This window comes from Heterocephalus glaber, unplaced genomic scaffold (genome assembly GCF_053883595.1).
Source record: "Heterocephalus glaber isolate CG9 unplaced genomic scaffold, H.glaber_assembly_v1.0 deba00001442, whole genome shotgun sequence".
Taxonomy (NCBI): domain Eukaryota; kingdom Metazoa; phylum Chordata; class Mammalia; order Rodentia; family Bathyergidae; genus Heterocephalus; species Heterocephalus glaber.
Window position 1 is genome coordinate 27,119,497 of NW_028258296.1, and position 22,238 is coordinate 27,141,734.

The 22,238-nt window shown below is 36.9% G+C and overlaps 1 protein-coding gene across 13 annotated transcripts in view; it reads left to right on the top strand.

Moving 5' to 3' along the window:
- The window catches only part of Btbd8 (BTB domain containing 8), a 119,072-nt gene that overhangs the window by 41,304 nt on the left and 55,530 nt on the right, over positions 1–22,238 (top strand). For 12 of the 13 annotated variants that reach the window (XM_087213111.1, XM_021255383.2, XM_013070889.3 and 9 more), the window contains one exon: positions 4,637–4,726. The exons of the other annotated variant lie outside the window; for it this stretch is intronic. In XM_087213111.1, the coding sequence (XP_087069237.1) occupies positions 4,637–4,726 (90 nt within the window). The remainder of the gene's footprint in view (positions 1–4,636; positions 4,727–22,238) is intronic. 13 annotated transcript variants of the gene reach the window in all.

Consider the following 22,238-nt stretch of genomic DNA (forward strand, 5'->3'; position numbering starts at 1 on the left):
ATAAAAAATCTGTAGCTTTGGGGATTATGATCATTTAAACAATGTTTTCCTGATGCATGAACAATGGAGGTCTTTTCATTTTCTGTTGTCTTATTCAATTTATATCTTCACTACTCTGTAATTTTCCTTAAAGAGGACTTTTACCTTCTTGGTTAGGTTGATTCCTATGCTTTATTTTTTGTTTGTTTGTTTGTTTTTTAAGCTGTTGTGAATGAAATTGTTTTCCTGATTTATTTCTCAGCAGGTTTTTGGTCTTTACTCTTAAAGTCTCTCCTCATTTCTAGGTTTATTTATTTGTTTTATGGCCTAAAATATGACCTATTTTGGAGAATGTTCTGTGTGTTGCTGAAAAGAATGTGTTACGTTGTTGGATGGAATACTCTGACATGTCTGTTAAGTCCGTTTAATCTGTACTGCAGTTTAATTGATATTTCTTTCTCGATGATTTTTGTCTGGTTGACCCATCTATTTGTGAGAATGAGGTATTGAAATTCCTCACCATGACTGTATTGGGGTTTCTCTGACCCTTTATGTCAAGTAGTATTTCAGTTAGGTAATTGGGTGTATCGACATTCAGTGCACAATTGTTATTTCTTCTTGGTGAACTGTTCCACTTACCAATATGTAGTGGCCTGCTTTGTCTTGCTGGGTAATTTTACTTTAAAGAGTACTTTTGTGGAGATATAAGTATAGTTGCTCCTGCTTGGTTTTTTGTTTGTTTTTTTTTTTTCATCTGTGTACAATTCTGGAAGAGATATGTTTCTTTCAGTAAACATATAGTTGGGTCCTGCTTTTTTTTTTTTAATCCAATTTACCAGTCTGTATCCTTTAATTGGAGAATTATGATCATTTACATTGAGTTACTATTGAAATGTATGTAGAAGTTCCTGTCATTTTGTTGTTTTTCTAGTGTTTGATTCACTACTGATTTTCATTCATTTACTCTTCCAATGAGATTTTCTTTCCCAGTATTGTGGCATGATTGTCCTCTTCCTCAGTGTTAAGGATTATGTTAAGTATTTTGTGCAATGCTGGCCTAATGGTCATGAGTTTCTTTAGTTTATACTTATTTGGCAAATCTTTATTTCTCTTGCAGTATTGAAAGATAGATTCAAAGAATATAATCACTTAATTGGGCAATTATTTTCTTTCAGAGCTTGAAATACATCATTCCAAGCTCTCCTGGCCTTTACAATTTCTGTTGAGAAATCTTATATTATTCTGAGGGGTATGCCATTAGAATAACAAGTGATCTGGTGTTTCTGTTTTTAATATTCTTTCATTCTTCTGAATATTTGGCAACTTAACTATGTTATGTTGTGTAGAGGCTTTTTTCTGTTCATATATATTTGGAAATTTAAATGCCTCCAATACCAGAGTATCCACCTCATTATCCAGTTTTGGAAAATTTGCTGGTATAATTTTGGTGAGTAGGTTTTCTATGCTGTTGGCCTTGTACTTTTTCACACTGCTTGAAGCCAGTGAGTCTTAAATTTGTTCTTTTAAAGTTGTCCAAGAGCTCTTAAATAATCTTTTCATTGCTTCTAATTCTTTATTGATTTTAAGTTGATTTTTGTATTTAGTGTGAGGCTAAATGTCAAGGTTCATTTGTATTCATAAACTGTCAAGTGTTTCAGTACTTTTGTTGACAGAACCATCTTCCGCAGTGAATTATCTTAAACTTTGTTGAAAAGCAGTTGGGCATATATATGTTTATTTTTGGACTCTCCATCTTGTTCTAGTGACCTATATGTCCATTCTTTGTCGATACCACATTATATTGATGACTCTTGCTTTCTAGTAAGTGACATACATTGTGTTGCTTGAAATCATGCCTTCAAATTTTTTCTTCTATTTGATAGTTGTTTGGGCTATTATGGGTCCTTTGAATTGCCATATATATTTTAGAATCAATCCATGAACTGCAACTAAAATAACTTGATTGAGATTGTATTGAATCTAGAAATTAAGAAGAATGGATATGAGTCTTGAAGTACAAGATCACACTTTTGCTCTCCACTAGGTCTTTTAAAATTTACCTCAGTGGTATTTTATAGTTTTAGTATAGAAGTTTTACATGCTTTGTGATACATTGTTCTTGTGTCCTTTTTTTGATACTAGTGTAAATGAATTTTTTCCTTCATTTTTAATTTTTCATGATTATCTTTGGATGGTAGTTGGATATTTTATTAAACATTTGTAGAAATAATTTTATACTCTGTATAATGCTATTTTAATACAAAGAGGACTTCTTTTTGCTTGTGAATGGCAGACTAGATGTTGATTGATTTGTTCTCATCAGGGATTGAGTTGATTCAAAGCTGGCCTTTTGGTCCAGTCATGATCTATTTCTTGTTTGGTCTTCATCCATGGAGATGACCCTCCAGAGTCCAACTCAGATTCTGGGTCACCCACCAAAACTCCTCCTTACTCTAATCTGTGGCCTTCTATGCTTCTGAAGATTGTCAGAAGTTTCCTCAGCTTCTCAGCCCCTTCAACCATTGCTTTTGCTTCCAGATAGTGGAAAAAAATTACATCAGGTGCTTGAGTCTCCTCTTATGTCTTCTCTTATAACTTGTCTAACCAACATGATAGTGTTCTGATGCCTTCAAATCATGCTTTCTTTTCCGTGTGGTTCACAAATGCTTTTATTTGCAAACAATTTGGCTTGCAAACAAACATTTGGCAAAATTTTATTTTTGTTTGCAAATTCTGCATCAGGTGACAAACATAACCATGGCCATCTTTCCCACACAATCAGAAATGTGGTCATCTTTTCCAAAATCGTGAAACAAATTAAGTTTGTGAACCAAGGTACCACTATATATATATATATATATATATATATATATGAATATAAAATATATATAAGCATCTTTCCTACCTGTTTTCAGCAGGAAGGAAGGTTGGTCTGAGATAACCTAGTAAGCCACTGCCAGAATTATCTTTCTTTTCTCTCTTTTCTCTTCATTCTTCCATCTCGTCCTCCTTTGGATTATAATGGTGTTCTGTATATCTCATTTACTGCTGTATTCCCAACACCTAGAATAATGCCTAGGACCAAATATTAGTCACTAGATATTTGTTGGATTAAAGAATGAATGAATGAATATTTTATTTGAGAAAGTAGATTAGAAATTGAAAAGAAAATCTCTCTCATCATTTTCTCAAACCTAAGAAAATATCCTTTTCCGAGCACAGAGTTCTGAACTGGAACTTGAAATTCTTACCATTGTAGTCTGTAGGGAACAGGGAAAGGGGATGTTACTAGAACCTCTGCAGTGAGTCCTAGCCTCCTGCGAGCCACAGCAGCACAAGGCGAATTAACTTATTATACAGGAAAGGTAGAAAAAATGAGACTTGGAGAAACTGAGCTTTGGGGCTGATCAGAACTGCTCTGGGCAGCAAAGACAGAAGCGCCGCCCCCCCCCCCCCCCAGCTCGCCACACCTTTTAATTAGTACAACAGGAGAAACAAATGTAGCAGATAACTGGGGAGTGGCAGAATTCCTAGATCAATGAGGAACTATGCAGATGAAGATTTGGTTCCTCCCAGGGTGTCTCCTGCAGGTGTGGTCTTGCCCTGGATGATCACAGCATCACCGGATCTTTGAGGTCTCAGTTGTGACTGGAGGCCAAGGTTAAATCGTGTTGAAATGCCATAGCTGGCCTATAGGCAGGAGAACTAGGCCTAATCACATTTTTCCCTAAAATTATGTAGCATTGCTCCTGACAGTAGTCTTTTTTAATTTTTGAAAAAAAAAATTTTTTTTGGTACCGGGGATCGAATTCAGGACCTTGCACTTGCAAGGCAGGCAGCGGAACCATTGAGCTAAATCCCCATCCCCTGAAAAATTTAAGTGACAAATATTTGTAGTTTCTTTCTCATTGCTGTCAGGTAAAAGGCTGAAAACCAAGACCAGACCAGGCCACAACAAGCATTTATTAGGGGAACAGATCTGCCAGGCTGTCTTTGAACAAAGGAGAGACAAAAAGCAATATGGCCAGGACAGCAAGTGCCTTTTATAGGATCGGGGGTAGGACTTGTAGGAGCTGAGGTGGGGTTGAGTGAGGTAGTGGCTAGGGAATGGAGGAGCCGGTGACCTCACTAGGTGGTAGGAGGTGAGGGAGTATTAGGTTACTCTCTAGGTGGGAACAAGGGCATGCTGGGAAGAAGGGTTTGTTCTTTGGTGGGAGCAACCATCTTGGCGTGACATCACACAGGGGAGGGGGCAAGGCACAATAGGAAGAGGGCAGCTACTATACATAGTAGCTGCTGAGTTAGTGGGAGACCTATCAATTGCTATTTCCTCAAAATATTAAGTAACATCTTTGGTCTTTATTTTTTGATTTGTAATATATTAGTCTCTTAGTAATGGAAATAGTTTTAATTGTTATTATTAAAATTACAGAGCCCTAAAGAGAAAAAATAAGGACATTCGAATTAATGTTTTCAACAAAATACTTAGGCATAAATGTAAGCTTATACTTTTTGTTATAATAATCCTACCAGTGAAAACAAACAAGACAAATAGATTTTTATGTTTTAAGAGAACATCTTTATGTTTAAAGATGAACAGTTCATTAAAATTACATTTTGCATAACATAAATATTTACCTGTGTTTTCTTCATTTAGGGCCATTTTAAGTGCCAGATCTAGTTATTTTGCTGCAATGCTGAGTGGCTATTGGGCTGAAACCTCCCAAGAGTACATTACTCTTCAAGGGTAAGCATAATTTTTACAAGGCAACATGACTACAAGTGATTGCAAATAATACTTCATACAAAGCACTTTTTATGAATCTGATTTCATGTTCAGGTAAATGTTTCATGTGTAGTAGAATTCAACAGAGTACATTTTCTGAAATAAGAGGCATTAGGGAGCAATTAGTAACAGAGATAGTATATTCATATGCTCAAAATCATATAACAGAATACTCAAATTGGGTGGCTTAAACAGTAGAAGCTATTTTCTCAGGCCTGGGGATGGAAAGTCCAAGATCAAGATGTCAGCATGGCTGGTGTCTGACAAGGACTCTCCCCCTAGGTTGCAAACAGCTGCTTTCTCACTGTGTGCTCACATGATCTTTGACATTGTGTGTATATTCTGAGAGAGCTCAGTGGGTCTCTTATAAGGACCCTAATCCTGTCAACTCCAGTCTCCATGCCATGACCTCATTTAAATTTTATTATTTCTTTAAAAGTCCCATCTCCAAATATAGCCATACTGATGGTTTAGGGCCCCACTATATTAATTTGGGGAGGACACATTCAGTCCATAACAGGTAGTTTCTAATTATGGAAGATTTTAAATGCCAGACTAAAGAGTTTCATTATCCTGTGAACAAAAGGTATATAGAGATGGATCTATTGGTGAAATTTTATCATTAAAAACTACTTGAAAGATGCATGTATCCTACTGATGAGATCTCTTCCATTATGATATATTTAAAATATCCACTGAATATAGGAATGTTAATGCCAGCAGAAGCCAAAAGCTCTTTATGTGCCAGTCCTAAGGGTGATCACTTTAGTGTAATTTTGGAAGATTTTCCCAGAGCTCTGTTTCATATATTTTAGACATTTTTAAAACTTACAATCCACTTTTACTAGAACTGAATTTAGTAAAAATTAAAATAAAGCAATAACACTAGTTTGACTCTGAATGCAACTTTTTGGTATTCATTTAAAATGACATAATTCTGGGTAGTGAAACAGAGGTCAAAAGAAATGTATGATTTTGGGATTTTATTCCTCAGCAGAAGAAAGTAATTTGATATGAGAAGGAAGAGAAAGAAGTGATACAAAGGATCTTATTGGGGAGTATAAAGATGTCTGTAGAATTAAGTAAAGGTAGGACAAAAACCTGACAAGAAATAGAAGGTAAAAGAACTCCCGGGCTGCACTGCTCCAACCAGCCCAGCTGGGACCAGCCAGAAGGTGAAGACCCCTTGCCACTGGCCATGCCCATGGTGGCAGTGACCTGCTTAGTCACACCCCCTCCCCCTCAACCCCCACCACCTCTGGCCTCCTGACTATACCTCTACCTGGTTCCATACTAGAAAGACATAGGGGATACCAGACCACCATACTTTGTAAGTTGAAGGGATCATCACCTCCCATTGGAACCTGGACTATCTTCAGGGGAAAGGTAGCTGGAACCTGCAATGGAGCCTTGCAGAGTTCAACCCTGCAGGAAGACAGGGAGGTCAACTTGGGACTTGCCATCAGAAATCTGCCTGAATCCCACGGATCTGCAACTGGCCTGCTTAGACTTACTGACTTATATCTGCACACTGCTGCCCACATTGTCTATTGTGACAGCAGAGACATATCCTGAAGGAGGACCTTCATTTTCATTTTTATTTTTTATTTGTTATTTTCAAAATTATTATTATTGGGGATTTTTTGCTCTTATTTTTAATTTTTTTCCTACTGTTTTCAAATTTTTATTTTTCTGTTTTTTTTTTCTTTCTTTTCTCTTTCCTTTCTCTCTCACACTCACTCTCTTGGTGTCCCACATCGTTCTTGATCTCCCTTTTTGTTCCTGTTCTGGCTCTAGTTCAGATTTCTTCCTTATTTTTCTTTTATTCTCCTTTTGCTTCTCCTGCCTGTGTCCTCTGGCCTCACTGCTAACCTTCCCCTATCCTTCTGCCTATCTATCTGCCCTCCCTCCCCAACTGCTTCTAACTCCCCATCCCAAAGGGTAAAGTTGCTATATTGAAGAGTTTATTCACTATAAACATATGTTGAGTTGGTCCTTAATTTTGATTCAATTCACACAGTTAAAGGTGATAGATTAATAACTACCACAAATTGTCATTTTCTAAGATGTACTTGATGGTATAATGTACTTGATATTGATTGTATCACTTGGGCTAAGGTGTTGTGATTGATCTAATCAGTTGTCATTCCTGGTATAATGAAAATGAGACAGCCTCAGAGTCATTAGAGACTCAAAACCTAAAGACCAGCTCTGAGAAGCAATCATTCCATAAGGGTTCCAATTACAAGCAACAAAGAAACTTACCATAAGCAATATCGAAATATCAACCCAGGAATTAAACCAAGGACAGTACCAAAAACAAAAATGAGAAGACATTTAAGCAAGACACAAACTCAGACTTCCACCCCACCAAGGGTAAATTCTGGGGGAAACGAGGTGGAAAAGTCTGATAATCAACCACCTGGACACCCTGAACTGATAGCACAGGAAGTAACAAAACAGATGAATGAGGCTCTAGAAAAATTCAAAGCAGAAATAATCTCCCAGATAACCATAGAGATGGTGAGCAGAGTGAAAGACATGATTGGAGGATCTAGAACAGAAACAGGTAAAAAAAATAGATGAGCTCAGAAACATGATGGAAGCCATGAATGACCAGCATAAGAAAGAAATGGAAACCATGATTGCCCAACATAAGAAAGAAATGGAATCCATGAAACAGATTCAAACAGATATTCAGGAGATTAAAAACTCCACTGAAAGTATGCACAGCGGATTAAGGGAATGTGAAGATAGAATATCAGATATAGAAGACAGGATTGTAATTAAGGACCATGAAAACAGAGATTTCTTCAAAATAGTAAGAGACCACGAGAAATCAATCCAGCAGCTGCTAGATGATGTAAAGAAGAATAACATAAGACTGATAGGAGTCCACGAAAATACAGGAGAAAGTACAATTGACATAAAAAACTGTTCACAGAAGAAATAGTTGAAAACTTCCCAGACAGAGGTAGAGAATTGGCCATACAGATAAGTGAGCCATATAGAACTCCAACTAGCCACGATCAAAAAAAATCTACACCTAGACATATAATAGTCAAGATCCCAGAAACCCAAATGGAGAACAAAATCCTACAAGCAGTTAGAGAAAAGAAACAAATCACCTACAAAGGAAAGCCCATCAGAAGAATCACAGCAGACTTCTGAACACAAACCGTCAAGTCAAGGAGAGCCTGGAGTGAAGTATTTCGAGCCCTAAAAGAAAATAACTTCCATCCTAGACTGTTGTATCCTGCAAAATTATCTTTCAAAATCAATGGGGAAATTAGATACTTCCATGACAAAGAACACTTGAGAAATTTCATGAACACCAAACCAGCACTCCAAGCAATTCTGAACAATATCCTAGAAAAAGACAATGAAGGTCACAACTCCATGAGGCCCAACAGAGGGAAGTCACCAGGCAAGGTAAGAAACTAAAGGGAAAGGGAGAAAAATAAGAAATAAAAGAGCCAACAAAAGTAAAACATCATGACAAGGATAAATCAATATCTATCAATTATAACCATCAAAATGTTAATGGCCTCAATTCACCAATCAAAAGAAATAGACTAGCAGAATGGATGGAGAAGGGAAATCCAACAATATGCTGTATACAAGAAACAGACCTAACTCAAAAAGAAATTCATAGACTGAAAGTAAAAGGATGGAAAACAGTTCTCTACGGAACAGGAACCCAGAAAAAAGCAGGGGTAGAAATCTTATTTGCAGACAAAGTAGATTTCAAGCCAAAACTAATTAAGAGACAAAGATGGTCACTACATCCTTGTGAAAGGAACAATCCAAGATGAGATGACAGTCATAAATATATACGCACCAAATACGATTTCCCCAACTATACAAAACAAATATTAATGGACATGAAAAACCAAATAAGCACAAATACAATTGTAGTGGGGGACCTCAATACCCCACTATCACAAATAGATCATCTAGACAAAAAATTAACAATGAAATTCTAGGATTGAGCCAAGCTATTGAACAAATGGACTTAATAGATGTCTACAGAGTGTTCCACCCCACAACATCACAATACACATTCTTTTCGGCTGCACACAGTTCATTCTCCAAAATAGACCACATGCTAGCTCATAGGGCATGTCTAAGTAAATGTAAAAGAATTGAAGTTACCCCCTGTATATTATCAGACCGTAGTGCAATAAAATTGGAGATCAATAATATAGGAAACCGTAAAACCCCCACAAACACATGGAAATTGAATAACACCCTCCTGAACAACCAGTGGGTCACAGAGGAAATTAAAGAAGAAATTAGACAGTTTCTACAAGTAAATGATAATGCCAGTACAACATACAGGAATCTATAGGACACAATGAAAGCAGTTCTACATGGGAAATTCATAGCAGTGAATGCCCATATTAGGAAAACAGAGAGAATTCAAATAAACAACCTAATGCAGAATCTCAAGCTCCTAGAAAAAGAAGAGCATAACAAACCCAAAGCTTGTACAAGAGAGGAAATTATAAAGATCAGACCAGAAATCAATGGGAATGGAATCCCATCAATGGAATGGAGACTGAGAACAATACAAAAAAATCAGTGAATCAAAGAGTTGGTTTTTTGAAAGAATAAATAAAATTGATAAACCTTTAGCCAACCTTATCAAAAAAAAGGAAAGAAAAGGCTCAAATCCATGCAATTAAAAACGAAAATGTTGAAGTCACAACAGACCCAGCAGAAATTCAGAGGATCATCCCTACCTACTCTTGAGAACCTGTATGTTAATAAAATGGAAAACACAGAAGAAATGGACAGATTCCTAGATACATACAAATTGCCAAAGTTAAATGAAGAAGATATAGAGATTCCAAACACCCCAATTACAATGAGTGAAATTGAAAATGTAATTAAAAATTTACCAACAAAGTAAAGCCCAAGTCCTGATGGCTTCACTGCTGAATTCTACAAGACATTTAAAGAACTCTTGCCATTACTCTTTAAACTCATCAAGGAAATTCAAAGGGAAGCAAGGCTTCCAAATTCAATCCTGGAAGCAAGTGTTACTTTGATACCAAAACCGGGGAAAGACCCACCCCAAAAGGAGAACTGCAGGCCAATCTCCCTAATGAACACAGATGCAAAAATCCTCAACAAGATACTGGCAAAGAGCATACAGAGGGTCATCAAGAAGATCATACACCCTGACCAAGTTGGATTTATCCCAGGGATGCAAGGATGGTTCAACATTCATAAATCAATAAATGTAATACACTATATTAACAGAGTCAAGGACAAAAACCATATGATCATCTCAATAGATGCAGAAAAGGCATTCGGCAAAATCCAACACCCATTCATGATAAAAACCCTACAGAAAATTGGAATAGAATATCTCAACCTGATTAAGGCTATCTATGAAAAACCAACAGCCAACATCATACTAAATGATCAAAAACTGAAAGCTCATGCTAAAATCAGGACTAAGACAAAGATGCCCACTATCACCACTCCTCTTCAATGTAGTTCTGGAGATATTAGCCACAGCAGTTAGAAAAGAGAAAATTAAAAGGAATAAAGATAGGAAAGGAAGAAGTTAAACTGTCATTATTTGCTGATGCTATGATACTTTACATAGAAGACCCAAAAAACTTGGCCAAAAGACTTCTAGACTTAATTGACAGATTCAATAGAGCAGCTGGATACAAGGTCAACACTCAAAAAGCAATAGCCTTCTTATATACAAATAACAGACTCACTGAAAGAGAAATTAGGGAAACAATTCCTTTTACAATAGCATCCAAAAAATTGAAATATCTAGGAATCAATCTAACAAAGGAAGCAAAAGACCTCTACACTGAAAACTACAGCACTCTGAAAAAAGGAGATTGAAGAGGATATAAGAAAATGGAAAGACATCTCTTGTTCCTGGGTAGGAAGAATCAATATAGTGAAAATGGCCATACTTCCAAAACTACTATATAGATTCAATGCAATGCCAATTGAAATTCCAACAATATACTTTACAGAACTAGAGAAAACAATCCAAAAATTCATTTGGAACCATAAGAGACCTAGAATAGCAAAAGCTATTCTTTTTTTTTTTTTGGTACCGGGAATTGAACTTGGATCCTTGGCACTTGCACAGCAGTCAGTGGAACCACTGAGGTGAATCCCCGGCCCTAGCAAAAGCAATTCTAAGCAGCCAGGGATTTAGCTCAGTGGTTTCGCCGCCTGCTGTGCAAGCACAAGGACCCGAGTTCGATCCCCGGTAGAAGAAAAAAAACCAACAAAACAAAACCAAAAAAAAGTAATTCTAAGCAACAGAGACATGACTCGGGGTATCACAATCCCCAAGTTGAAACTATACTGCAAAGCTACTGTGATAAAAACAGCATAGTACTTGCAAAGTAACTGACCCGAGGATCAGTGGACTACATTGGAAGATGCAGAAATAACTCCAGAGATACTTAGCTATCTCATCTTTGACAAAGGAGCCAACCACCCTCATTGGAGGAAAGATAGCCTGTTTAATAAATGGTGTTGGAAAAACTGGATTTCAACCTGCCAAAGATTAAAAGTAGCCCCATTTCTAGCACCATGCACTAAACTAAGATTGAAGTGGATTAAAGATCTAAATATTAAAACAGAAACACTAAACTTGCTGGAAGATGTTACGTAGAACACTTGAAGACATTGGCATAGGAGGAAAAGACTTTATGAACAAAACCTCAGTAGCACGGAAACTAGCACAAAGAATCAACAACTGGGATCTCATCTTATTAAAAAGCTTCTGCACTGCAAGAGAAATCACTGACAGAGCTAAGAGACAACCTACAATGTGGGAAAAAATTTTTAGCAGCTGTACCTCAGACAAAGGACTAGTATCTAGAATATATAAAGAAGTGAAATAAATCAGATCCCCCCCCCAAAATTCAAAGACCCAATTCAAAAATGGGCATCTGAAATGAACAGACATTTCTCAAACAAAGAAATAAAAGCAGCAAATAAATATATGAAAAAATGTTCAACATCACTGGTCATTTGAGAGATGCAGATGAAAACAACACTGAGATTCCACCTCACCCCAGAAAGAATGGCTGCTATCAAGAAGTCAGCCATTAACAAATGCTGGCAAGGGTGTGGGGAGAAAGGAACCCTTCTCCATTGTTGGTGGGAGTGGAGACTGATGCAACCACTGTGGAAGTCAGAATGGAGATACCTCAAAGAACTAGGACTAGAGGTCCAATTTGACCCAGCTATTCCCCTGCTGGACATCTTCCCAAAAGAATTTTAAAAATCATACCACAGCGATATATGTGCACCCATATTTATAGCGGCACAGTTTGTAATAGCTAAAGCTTGGAAACAGCCCAGGTGCCTATCAACTGGAAACTGGATAAAGAAGATGTGGGGATTTTTATTCTTTTCAATTCTTTTATTGGTACATTTTAGGTATACAATATGTTTACATTTATCATTGGGTGCTTGTACCTGTACATGATGAATCTTGGTTCTTATGTTTTTCCCCATTACGTGTGCGCCCTTCAACCCCTCCACCCTTCCCTATTTACACAGATTTCGTTTCCATTTTTTTTTCTTTTCTCATAATTTTTCCTTTCTTTCCTTTCCTCTTCCCCTCCGACCACCCCTACACCTTTAGACCTTTTAATATTTCAAATTATCAGTTATTCATTTTAATCATTTTACTCCTTATTTACATTTTCAGTTTCTCACACTAGAGAAACTATTCGGTATTTACACATGTGTGTCCTATTTATTTCACTTAAGAGTATGGCCTGAATATGCACCCATTTAGCTATAAATATCTCTAGTTTCTCATTCTTTATGTCTGAGTAGTACTCCATTTTACAAAAAAAACCCCACATCTTCTTTATCCAGTTTCCAGTTGATGGGCACTTGGGCTGTTTCCAAGCTTTAGCTATTACAAACTGTGCTGCTATAAATATGGATACACATATATCGCTGTGGTATGATTTTTTAAAATTCTTTTGGGAAGATACCCAGGTGGAAAGCATGACCACTGTACTGAAAGTGTAAATAAGAATTAAAATGATTAAAGTGAATAATTGATAATTTGAAATAGGAATAAAAGGTCCAAACGTGTAGGGGTGGTTGGACAGGAAGGGGAAAGAGAAGAAGGGAAAGGAAAAATTATGAGAAAAGAAAAAAATGGAAACGAAATCTGTGTAAATAGTGAAGGGTGGAGGGGGTGAAGGGCACACAGGTAATGGGGAAAAACATAAGAACCAAGATTTATCATGTACAGGTACAAGCACCCAATGATAAATGTAAACATATTGTATACCTAAAATGTACCAATAAAAGAATTTAAGGGAAAAAAAGAAGGTAAAAGAAAAAGAGAAAAAAGAAAGGAGAGTGAAAGGAAAAGAGAAGTAATTAAGGGGAGAAAATTTAAAAGGTAGGAGAGGGAAAAGTAGAGAAACAAAAGTAAAAAAATTCATTAGAAGTAAGGCTGAAAGACAAAGGAAAATTACCCACGCCCCAGGAAACTGTTGAAGAAGACAGGAGGGAAAGGAAGAAGAAGAAGAGCAAAACTAAAAACAATGCTCACACTCACATAAAGCAGAAACAGTTTTTAAAAACCATAAATGAAACAGCAAAACAGCAGCAACAACAACAACCAAAAGCAAAAGCAAAAAAAAAAAAAGAAGAAGAAAAATTTCTCTGTGATTTCAAGCCTGTGGCTATCTTCCAGAGTCTATCATTTTGTTTCAGTGTTCATGACGTGTCCCTGCTCTCACTGGTGGACAAAGCAGACAGTCAAAGCCCATGCTGGATAATCATCACCAAGCTGCCAGTAGGAGTAGGGTGGGACTTTCAAATCCACAGAAATTCAGGCTGAACTTGTCTCTGGATGTGGGGGTAGGGCCTGAATCATTTAGCTTATTACACTTTGGGTGTCTCTTGCCTGCCTGACCTTGGCCTCCTGACCACAGGTGTCTACCGTGGCCATCCCTTACCCAGTCAGTGTAGGAGTATAACACTGGGAGCTCTGAGATGAAGCCAACCCATGGCTGTTCTGAGTCCAAGGTTCAGCCGGACTCTCCCTAAAATGACATCCAACCAAGCACTCTCTCCAGGCGATATGGCAGATACTTGGGCTAGAGTCACTCACCAACTGTTATCAGCACATAGGATCTACTGGTCCATTCCACTGATGTGTTTCTCCCTGAAGGCCTCTGGAGTCACCTGCTTTCACTGTGTCTGTAAATTTGTTCTTCGTCATGAGCCACAAGCTAGGAGTTTGAAAGAATGTGCAGGTTGCCCTTTCCTTTTTCTTCATTGTGTTCTGTGTCTTCAATTTTCCTGTAGGCTCCAATTTTTCCCATCAGATCCTTCCTGGGTTCCAGAGATCCACCTCCCTCTTTCTTTATTTCCCTGTTATTTTCCAGTGTCTAGATTCCAAATCTTAGAGAAGCTGATTTGTTGCTGCTTACTGCTCTCTCATCTTCCAGAAGTCCCTCTCTATCTTATCTGTAATCGTGCATCATTAATTTATAATGAAGGTAGTAGATAAATATTCCTTCTTATAGCATAACTTGACTACTACTAGTGAACTTTAGTAGCTTGTTCAAGGTAAGTTAAATAGAAGTGGCTAAATTACTTTCAAAGTGTCATCCAAGTAAGCAAGCCATATATTGTACTATTGCCACCCATGATCAGGTTCGCCCTCTTACAGTATTTTCCCTTCACTTCTTTTGTGTTAAAGCGAGACTGTATTCCTTACTGTGTTATCATATCTGGTACTCCTATATTGACAGTGGAGGCTCAGTGCAAATTGATTTACTCCTAGTACGAAGGTACTGGAAATGAGATTCTTTTTCTTTTCTCCCCCCTCCCCCCAGTACTGGGGATTGAACTCAGGGACTTCACAATGTACATCTCCAGCCCATTGATTGATTGATCGACTGGTTGTTTTGAGACAGGATCTTTCTGAGTTGCTAAAATGCCTAGGTTGGCCTGGATCTGATGATCCTCCTCTTGTCTCAATCTCCTAGAGTGCTCGGATTACAGGCCTGAACCACTACACCCAGTTGGTACATTTCTTTTTGGCTCAGCTCCTTTATCTTGCTTGATAAAGTAAGGTTTCATAACATTAAAGTAAAAGGTAAAACTATCTCCTGATGGATAATGTCTATATCCTTTATCATTATCACCTTAATGTTATATGTTTTTCTTTTCCCTATTGTATCATATATCAAACTTACTGTCTCAAATTGCTAACTAAAATTTTATTAGTATTATGGTATATAAAGCTGTTGTAAGGATGAAGGGGATTGAAGAATTTTACTTTTTCTTTCCCATTAAGTTTATTGGTACATTTTAGGTGTAAAATATAGTTGTATTCATCATTGGGATCTTGTACCTTTACATGACTCTCTGGGTTTTAATTTTTTGCCCCTTCCCCTGCCCTCCCTTCATCCTCTCCACCCTTCCCTATTTGCAAAGACTTTGTTTCCATTTGTTTCCTTTTCTCCTATTTTTTCTTTTTCCTTCTTTCCTTTCCCCTACCCTCCCACTTCCCCTACTCCTTGAGACCTTTTCTTCCTATTACACAATATCAATTATACATTTTTAAAATTACAATATCAAGATCTAGAAGACATTACCACAGATTTTACAGAATTTAAAAGGATATAGAAAGCATATTACAAAAATCTTTTCTGAAATAAATTGGACAACTTTTAAGAAGTACCTTAGAAGACAAATTAATGAAACTGACTCTGGAGGAAATATAAAATTTGAATAGCACCAATTAAAGAAAGTATATTCCTAGCTTGAGAACCTACCTATGTAACAACAACAGGCTCATGTACATTTTAACTGATAAATTATATCAAACATTTAAAGCAGAAAGAAAAAGCCATATGATCCTGTCAGTAGTTGGAGAAAAAGTATTGGACTAAATTCTGCAGCTGTTCATGGTAAAAGCTATCAGACTAGAAGTAGAACAGAACCTTCTCAACAGATCAAAGACATGTACTCTGTACTTCCAGGAAAAATGCCTTACATGAATGGAGAAGATACAATGCTTTCTCCCTAAGGTGGGGAACAAGGGCAGATATGCCTACTCTTCATCTGTCCATTAAACTTTGAAACATAGACCCAAACCAAAATAGTCTGGCAATAAAATGACACAATTAGGATAGGATTGGCAAGGTAGCAGTAAAGTCTTTATATGTAAATGACATGATCATCTACAGAGAAAATACTAAGAAATCTCAAGGAACCCCTAGAACTTATATTTCAATTTAGCAGCATTAGAAAACACAAGGTGTATATATAAAAATTCAGGTCTATGTATACTTGCTTAAATGAAGAATTGGATATTGAAATTTAAAAGTTATGTAGGAGTACAAAGGACCTAGAAAAGTAAAAAGAAAAAGAAAACAGTCTTGGAAAACATTTAGTACCTAAGTTTAAGACTTCCTCTAAAGCTACAGTAATCAAGGCATTGTTGGTGTAAGGAAAGACATATAGATCATTGGAATAAAACAGAGAATCTAGAAATAGAACCACACATATATGGCCCACTGAATTTTGAAAGATTATTAACATTAACATTTTATAGAACATAAACTCAATTCAAGAGCAGAAGAAAAGATAGTGTTTTCAGCAAATGGCACTAGAACACCTGGTATCCGTATATATAAAATTAATCTCAACCCTTTATTTCCATACATAAAAATAACTTGAAAGGATCTATGAACCTAATTATGAAAGACTAAAACTATAAAACTTTAAATAGTAATTTTATAAGGGAAAATGTTTATGAATTTAGGGTAGGCAAGAATTTCCTAGGATATAAAAAACGATGTATAAAAGAAAAAAATTGATAAATGAGATTCCATCAAAATTTAGAACTTTAAAGACATCATTAAGAAAATGAAAAGTAGTCCTTAAACAGAATATATTTATAATACATATAATCTATGACCAGAATATATAAAGAACTCTTACAGCCCATTAATAGACAATCCAATTAAAAAGTAGACACAAGAAGATGATAAATAGCCAGTACAGCACAAGGAAAGGTGTGCAAACACTAGAATCAGAAAAATACTAATCCATACAATAACAAGATTGAATTATGCACTCATTAGGGAGTTGAAGTTCATGACTTTTTCTTTCTGTTGGATTCTCCCCCTTTACATTTAATTTCTTGTCGCGCCCAATGGATTCATTCTGCTGGGCTTCCTGGGGTTGTGATCCTCATTGGCTGTTTCTAAGATATTATCTAAAATTTTTTGGAGTGCTGGTTTGGTACTCTTGAAGTTCCTAAGGTGCTCTTTATCAGGAAAGTATCTTCTTTCTCCAACAATTTTGAAGGATAGTTTTCCAGGGTACATCAATCTGGGTTGGAGGCTGTTTTCCTTTAGGGCTTGGAATACGTCACTCCAAACTCTTCCTACCTTGAGGGTTTGCTTTGAGAAGTCTGCTGTGATTCTGATGGGCTTTCCTTTGTATGTGATTTATTTCTTTTCTCTAACTGCTTATAGAACTTTGTTCTTCTGTCGGGTTTCTGGAATCTTTCCCCCCCCCATTAAGTTTATTGGTAAATTTTTGGTATAAAATACAGTTAGATTCATCACTGGGATCTTGTACCTTTACATCAGTATCTTGGTTCTATTTTTTTTCCCCCTTCACTTGCCCTCCCTTCACCCCCTCCACCCTTCCCTATTTGCAAAGACCTTGTTTCCATTTTTTTTCCTCTTTTCATAGTTTTTCCTTTCCCTTTTTTCCCTTCCCCTACCCCTCCCAATTCCCCTGCTCTTTTAGACCTTTTCTTCCTGTTACACAATATCAGTTATACATTTTTTAAATTACAATATTAAGATCTAGAAGACATTACCACAGATTTTACAGAATTTAAAAGGATATAGAAAGCATATTACAAAAATCTTCTTTGAAATAAATTTGACAGCCTCTAAGAAGTACCACGGAAGACAAATTAATGAAACTAACTCTGGAGGAAATATAAAATTTGAATAGCACCTATTAAAGAAAGTATATTCCTAGCTTGAAAACCTACCTATATGACAACAGCAGGCTCATAAACATTTTAACTGAGAAATTATATCAAACAATTAAAGCAGAAAAAAGAAGGAACACTTCTCCCCTCATTTTAGGAACTCAACATTGTGCTAATCCTAAAACTGGATAAAGATAATAGAAGAAAAGAGTATAAACATAGATAGAAATTTGTTTAACAAAACAAGCTATTGGAAGTCAGATCTGGCAGGATATAGAAAGTGGTTTTGTTATAGGGATGGCAGTGTTGGTTCAGCATTGGAAGATCCACCCCTAAAAGTCATCATTTAAACAGAGGAAAGGAAAAAGCCATATGATCCTGTTACTAGTTGGACAAAAAGTATTGGACTAAATTCTACAGCTGTTCATGGTAAAAGAATTAAGGAGACTGGAAGTAGAACAGAACCTTCTCAACAGATTAAAGACATGTACTCCGTACTTCAAGCAAGAACACCTTGTATGAATGGAGAAGATACAATGCTTTCTCCTTAAGGTGGGGAACAAGGGCAGATATGCTTACTCTTTATCTGTCCATTAAACTTTGAAACCTAGGCCCCACCAAAATAGTCTGGCAATAAAATGACACAACTAGGATAGGATTGGCACGGCAGAAGCAAAATCTTTATATGTAGATGAAATGATCATCTACAGAGAAAATACTAAGAAATCTCTAGGACCCCCTAGAACTTGTACTTGAATTTAGCAGGATTAGAAAACACAAGGTATATATAAAAATTCAGGTCTGTGTATACTTGCTATAAATGAAGAATTGGATATTGAAATTTAGAAGTTATGTAGGAGTACAAAGGACCTAGAAAAGTTAAAAAAAAAACCCAAAAACAGTGTTGGAAGACGTTTAATACCTAATTTTAAGACTTCTTCTAAAGCCACAGTAATCAAGGCAGTGTTGGTGTAAGGAAAGACATATAGATCATTGGAATAAATCCGAGAATCTAGAAATAGAACCACACATATATGGTTCACTGAGTTTTGAAAGATTATTTAACACTAGCATTTTATAGAATATAAACTCAATTCAGGAGCCGAAGAAGAGATAATGTTTTCAGCAAATGGCACTAGAACACCTGGTATCCGTATATAAAAAATTAACCTCAACCCTTTATTTCCATACATAAAAAGAACTTGAAGGGATCTATGAACCTAAATATAAAAACCTAAAAGTATAAAACTTTAAGAAGAAATTATAAGGGAAAATGTTTATGAATTCAGGGTAGGCAAGAACTACCTAGTATACAAAAGACATGATGTATAAAAGAAAAATATTGATAAATGAGATTCCATCAAAATTTAGAACTTTAAATGACATCATTAACATGAAAAGTAGTCCTTAAACAGACCATATTTACAATACATATAACCTAAGACGAGAATATATAAAGAATTCTTAGAGCTCATTAATAGACAACCCAATTAAAGTGTAGACATAAGAAGATGATAAATAGCCAGTATAGCACAAGGAATGGTATGCAACTCTAGAATCAGAAAAATACTAATCAGTACAATAATAAGATTGAATTATACACTCATTAGGGAGATGAAATTAAAAGTTTTAAAAGCCTTGTCATGACATTTTCTTTTTGTTGGATTCTCCCCTTTTGCATTTAATTTGTCATGCCCAATGGATTCATTCTGCTGGGTTTCCTGGGGTTGTGATCCTCATTGTCTTTTCCTAGGGTATTGTCTAAAAATTTTTGGAGTGCCGGTTTGGTATTCATGAAGTTCCTGAGGTGCTCTTTGTCATGAAAGTATCTTATTTCTCCATCCATTTAGAAAGATAGCTTTGCAGGGTACATCAATCTGGGTTGGAGACTGTTTTCCTTTAGGGCTTGAAATACGTCACTCCAAGCTCTTCTTGCCTTGAGGGTTTGCATTGAGAAGTCTGCTGTCAGCAAGTTTCAGTTTGGGGCTGGGGGTTTAGCTCAGTGGTTCTGCTGCCTGCCTCGCAAGCACAAGGTCCCGAGTTCAATCCCCAGTACCAAAAAAAAAAAAAAGAGGTCTGCTGTGATTCTGATGGGCTTTCCTTTGCATGTGATTTGTTTCTTTTCTCTCACTGCTTGTAGAATTTTGTTCTTCTGTTGGATTTCTGGAATCCTAACTATTATATGCCTATGTGTAGATTTTTTTTGATTAAGGCTAGCTGGAGTCCTATATGCCTCGCTTATCTGTATGTCAAGTTCTTTTCCCCTCCTTGGGAAGTTTTCTGCCATCACTTCTGTGAACAGTTTTTTAATGTCATCTGCACTCTCTCTTCTTTCTTCATTGACTCCAATCAGTCTTATGTTATTTTTGTTTGCATCATCTAGCAGCTGCTGGATTGATTTCTCATGTTCCCTTACAATTTTAAAGCAATTTTTCTTTTCCTGGTCACTAATTGCAATCTTATCTTCTATATGTGAAATTCTATCCTCACATTGGTTCTTTCTGCTGTGCAGACTTTTGATGGAGTTTTTAATCTCTTGGGAATCTGTTTGTATGTGTTTTATGGATTCCATTTGTTTCCTATGTTGGGATTCCATCATGTTCCTCAGATCCTCTATTTTTTTATCTGTGTCCTCTCTAGATTTATTGATCATGTCTTGCACCATGAGCAAAATCTTTGCTGTTATCTGAGTAATTATTTCTGATTTCATTTTTCCCAGATCCTCTTTTGTTGCCAGTTCAGAGAGTCCAGGTGGTTGAGTATCAGATTGTTCCATCTCGTTTCCCTTTGGGGTTGCTGTAGGTGATCCAGAAGTTTGTTTTTGAGACTTATTTACATGTCTTCTCATTTCCACAGGAGGGGGTGCTTCTGGCACCCACACGGCTCACCTTCTCTGCTCTAGGAGCCTGAGATGGCATTGGAGGAGCTTCCTTTCGGGGGCTGGGACCGGCTGAGCTTCTCTGCCCTAGGAGCCTGGGATGGAGGTGGGGAGCTTCCGGGTGCTGAGATCGGCTGAGCTTCTCTGCCCTAGGAGCCTGGGATGGAGGCAGGGAGCTTCCTTCCGGGTGCACGGGTTTCTGGAATCTTAACAATTATATGCCTATGTGTAGATTTTTTTGTTTGTTTTTTTTGGTACTGGGGATCGAACTTGGGTCCTTGCTCTTGTGCAGCAGGCAGCAAAGCCACTGAGCCAAATCCGCAGCCCAACAAGAGAGGCTTTATCTTTTTTTTTTTTTTTTTTGTACTGGGGATCGAACTCAGGACCTTGAGCTTGCGAGGCAGGCTCCAGAACCACTGAGCTAAATCCCCATCCCAATTTTTTTTGATCAAGGCTATTTGGAGTCCTATATGCCTCGCTTATCTGTATGTTAAGTTCTTTTCCTCTGCTTGGGAAATTTTCTGCCATTACTTCTGTGAACAGTTTTTTCATGTCTTCTGCACTCTCTCCTATTTCTTCATTGACTCCGATCAGTCTTATTTTATTCTTCTTTACATCGTCCAGCAGCTTCTGGATTGATTTCTCATGGATCCCTTACAGTTTTGAAGGAGTTTCTCTTTTCCTGGTCACTAGTTGCAGTCTTATCTTCTGTATCTGAAATTCTGTCCTCACATTGACTCATTCTACTGCGTAGACTTTCAATGGAGTTTTTAATCTCCTGGAAATCTATATCTGTTTTATGGATTCCATTTGTTTCCTATGTTGGGATTCCATCGTGTTCCTCAGCTCCTCTATTTTTTTTATCTGTGTCCTCTCTAGATTTATTAATCATGTCTTGTACTATGGGCACAATCTCTGCTGTTATCAGAGAAATTATTTCTGATTTCATTTTTTCCAGATCCTCTTTTGTTGCCAGTTCAGGGAGTCCAGGTGGTTGAGTATCAGAGTGTTCCATCTTATTTCCCTTTGGCATGGTTGTAGGTGATCTGAAGTCTGGTTTTGAGACTTGTTTACATGTCTTCTCATTTCGAAGGGGGGGGGGTGCTGTTGGCACCCTTGCAGCTCAGCTCTGGCCTGGGAACGGTGGAACACTGGCCCAGAAGCCCCTACCTCTGGGCTGGGAGCAGTGGAACTAGAGTTTTACTTTTCAAAAATCTATATTTTTAGGAACTTCTATAGTATAATAAGATAGTCTTATAAAGCAAATTCCATTTTCCCATCAACATATTGTAAACCAAAGAAGATGGGAATGTGGTAAAATAGATCATGAGCTTTGGTGTCCTTACAGGAAGCCCTATATCTAGTCCTAATTTAATACTTTAGGGATATTCTAATATACTTTAGGGATATTTCTTAACTTTCCTGAGCTTCCTGAGGTTAAAAGAATTATGTGAGGTATAGTTTGCAAAAAAAAAATCCTGGCATTGTGCTTGGTACATAATATATAGTGCTCATTAATTTTTGTCCTTTTCATTCTCTAAATGGCATTGTTCTCATTTTTCTATAGAGAAAAAAGTTCAAGTGAGGGCCATTCC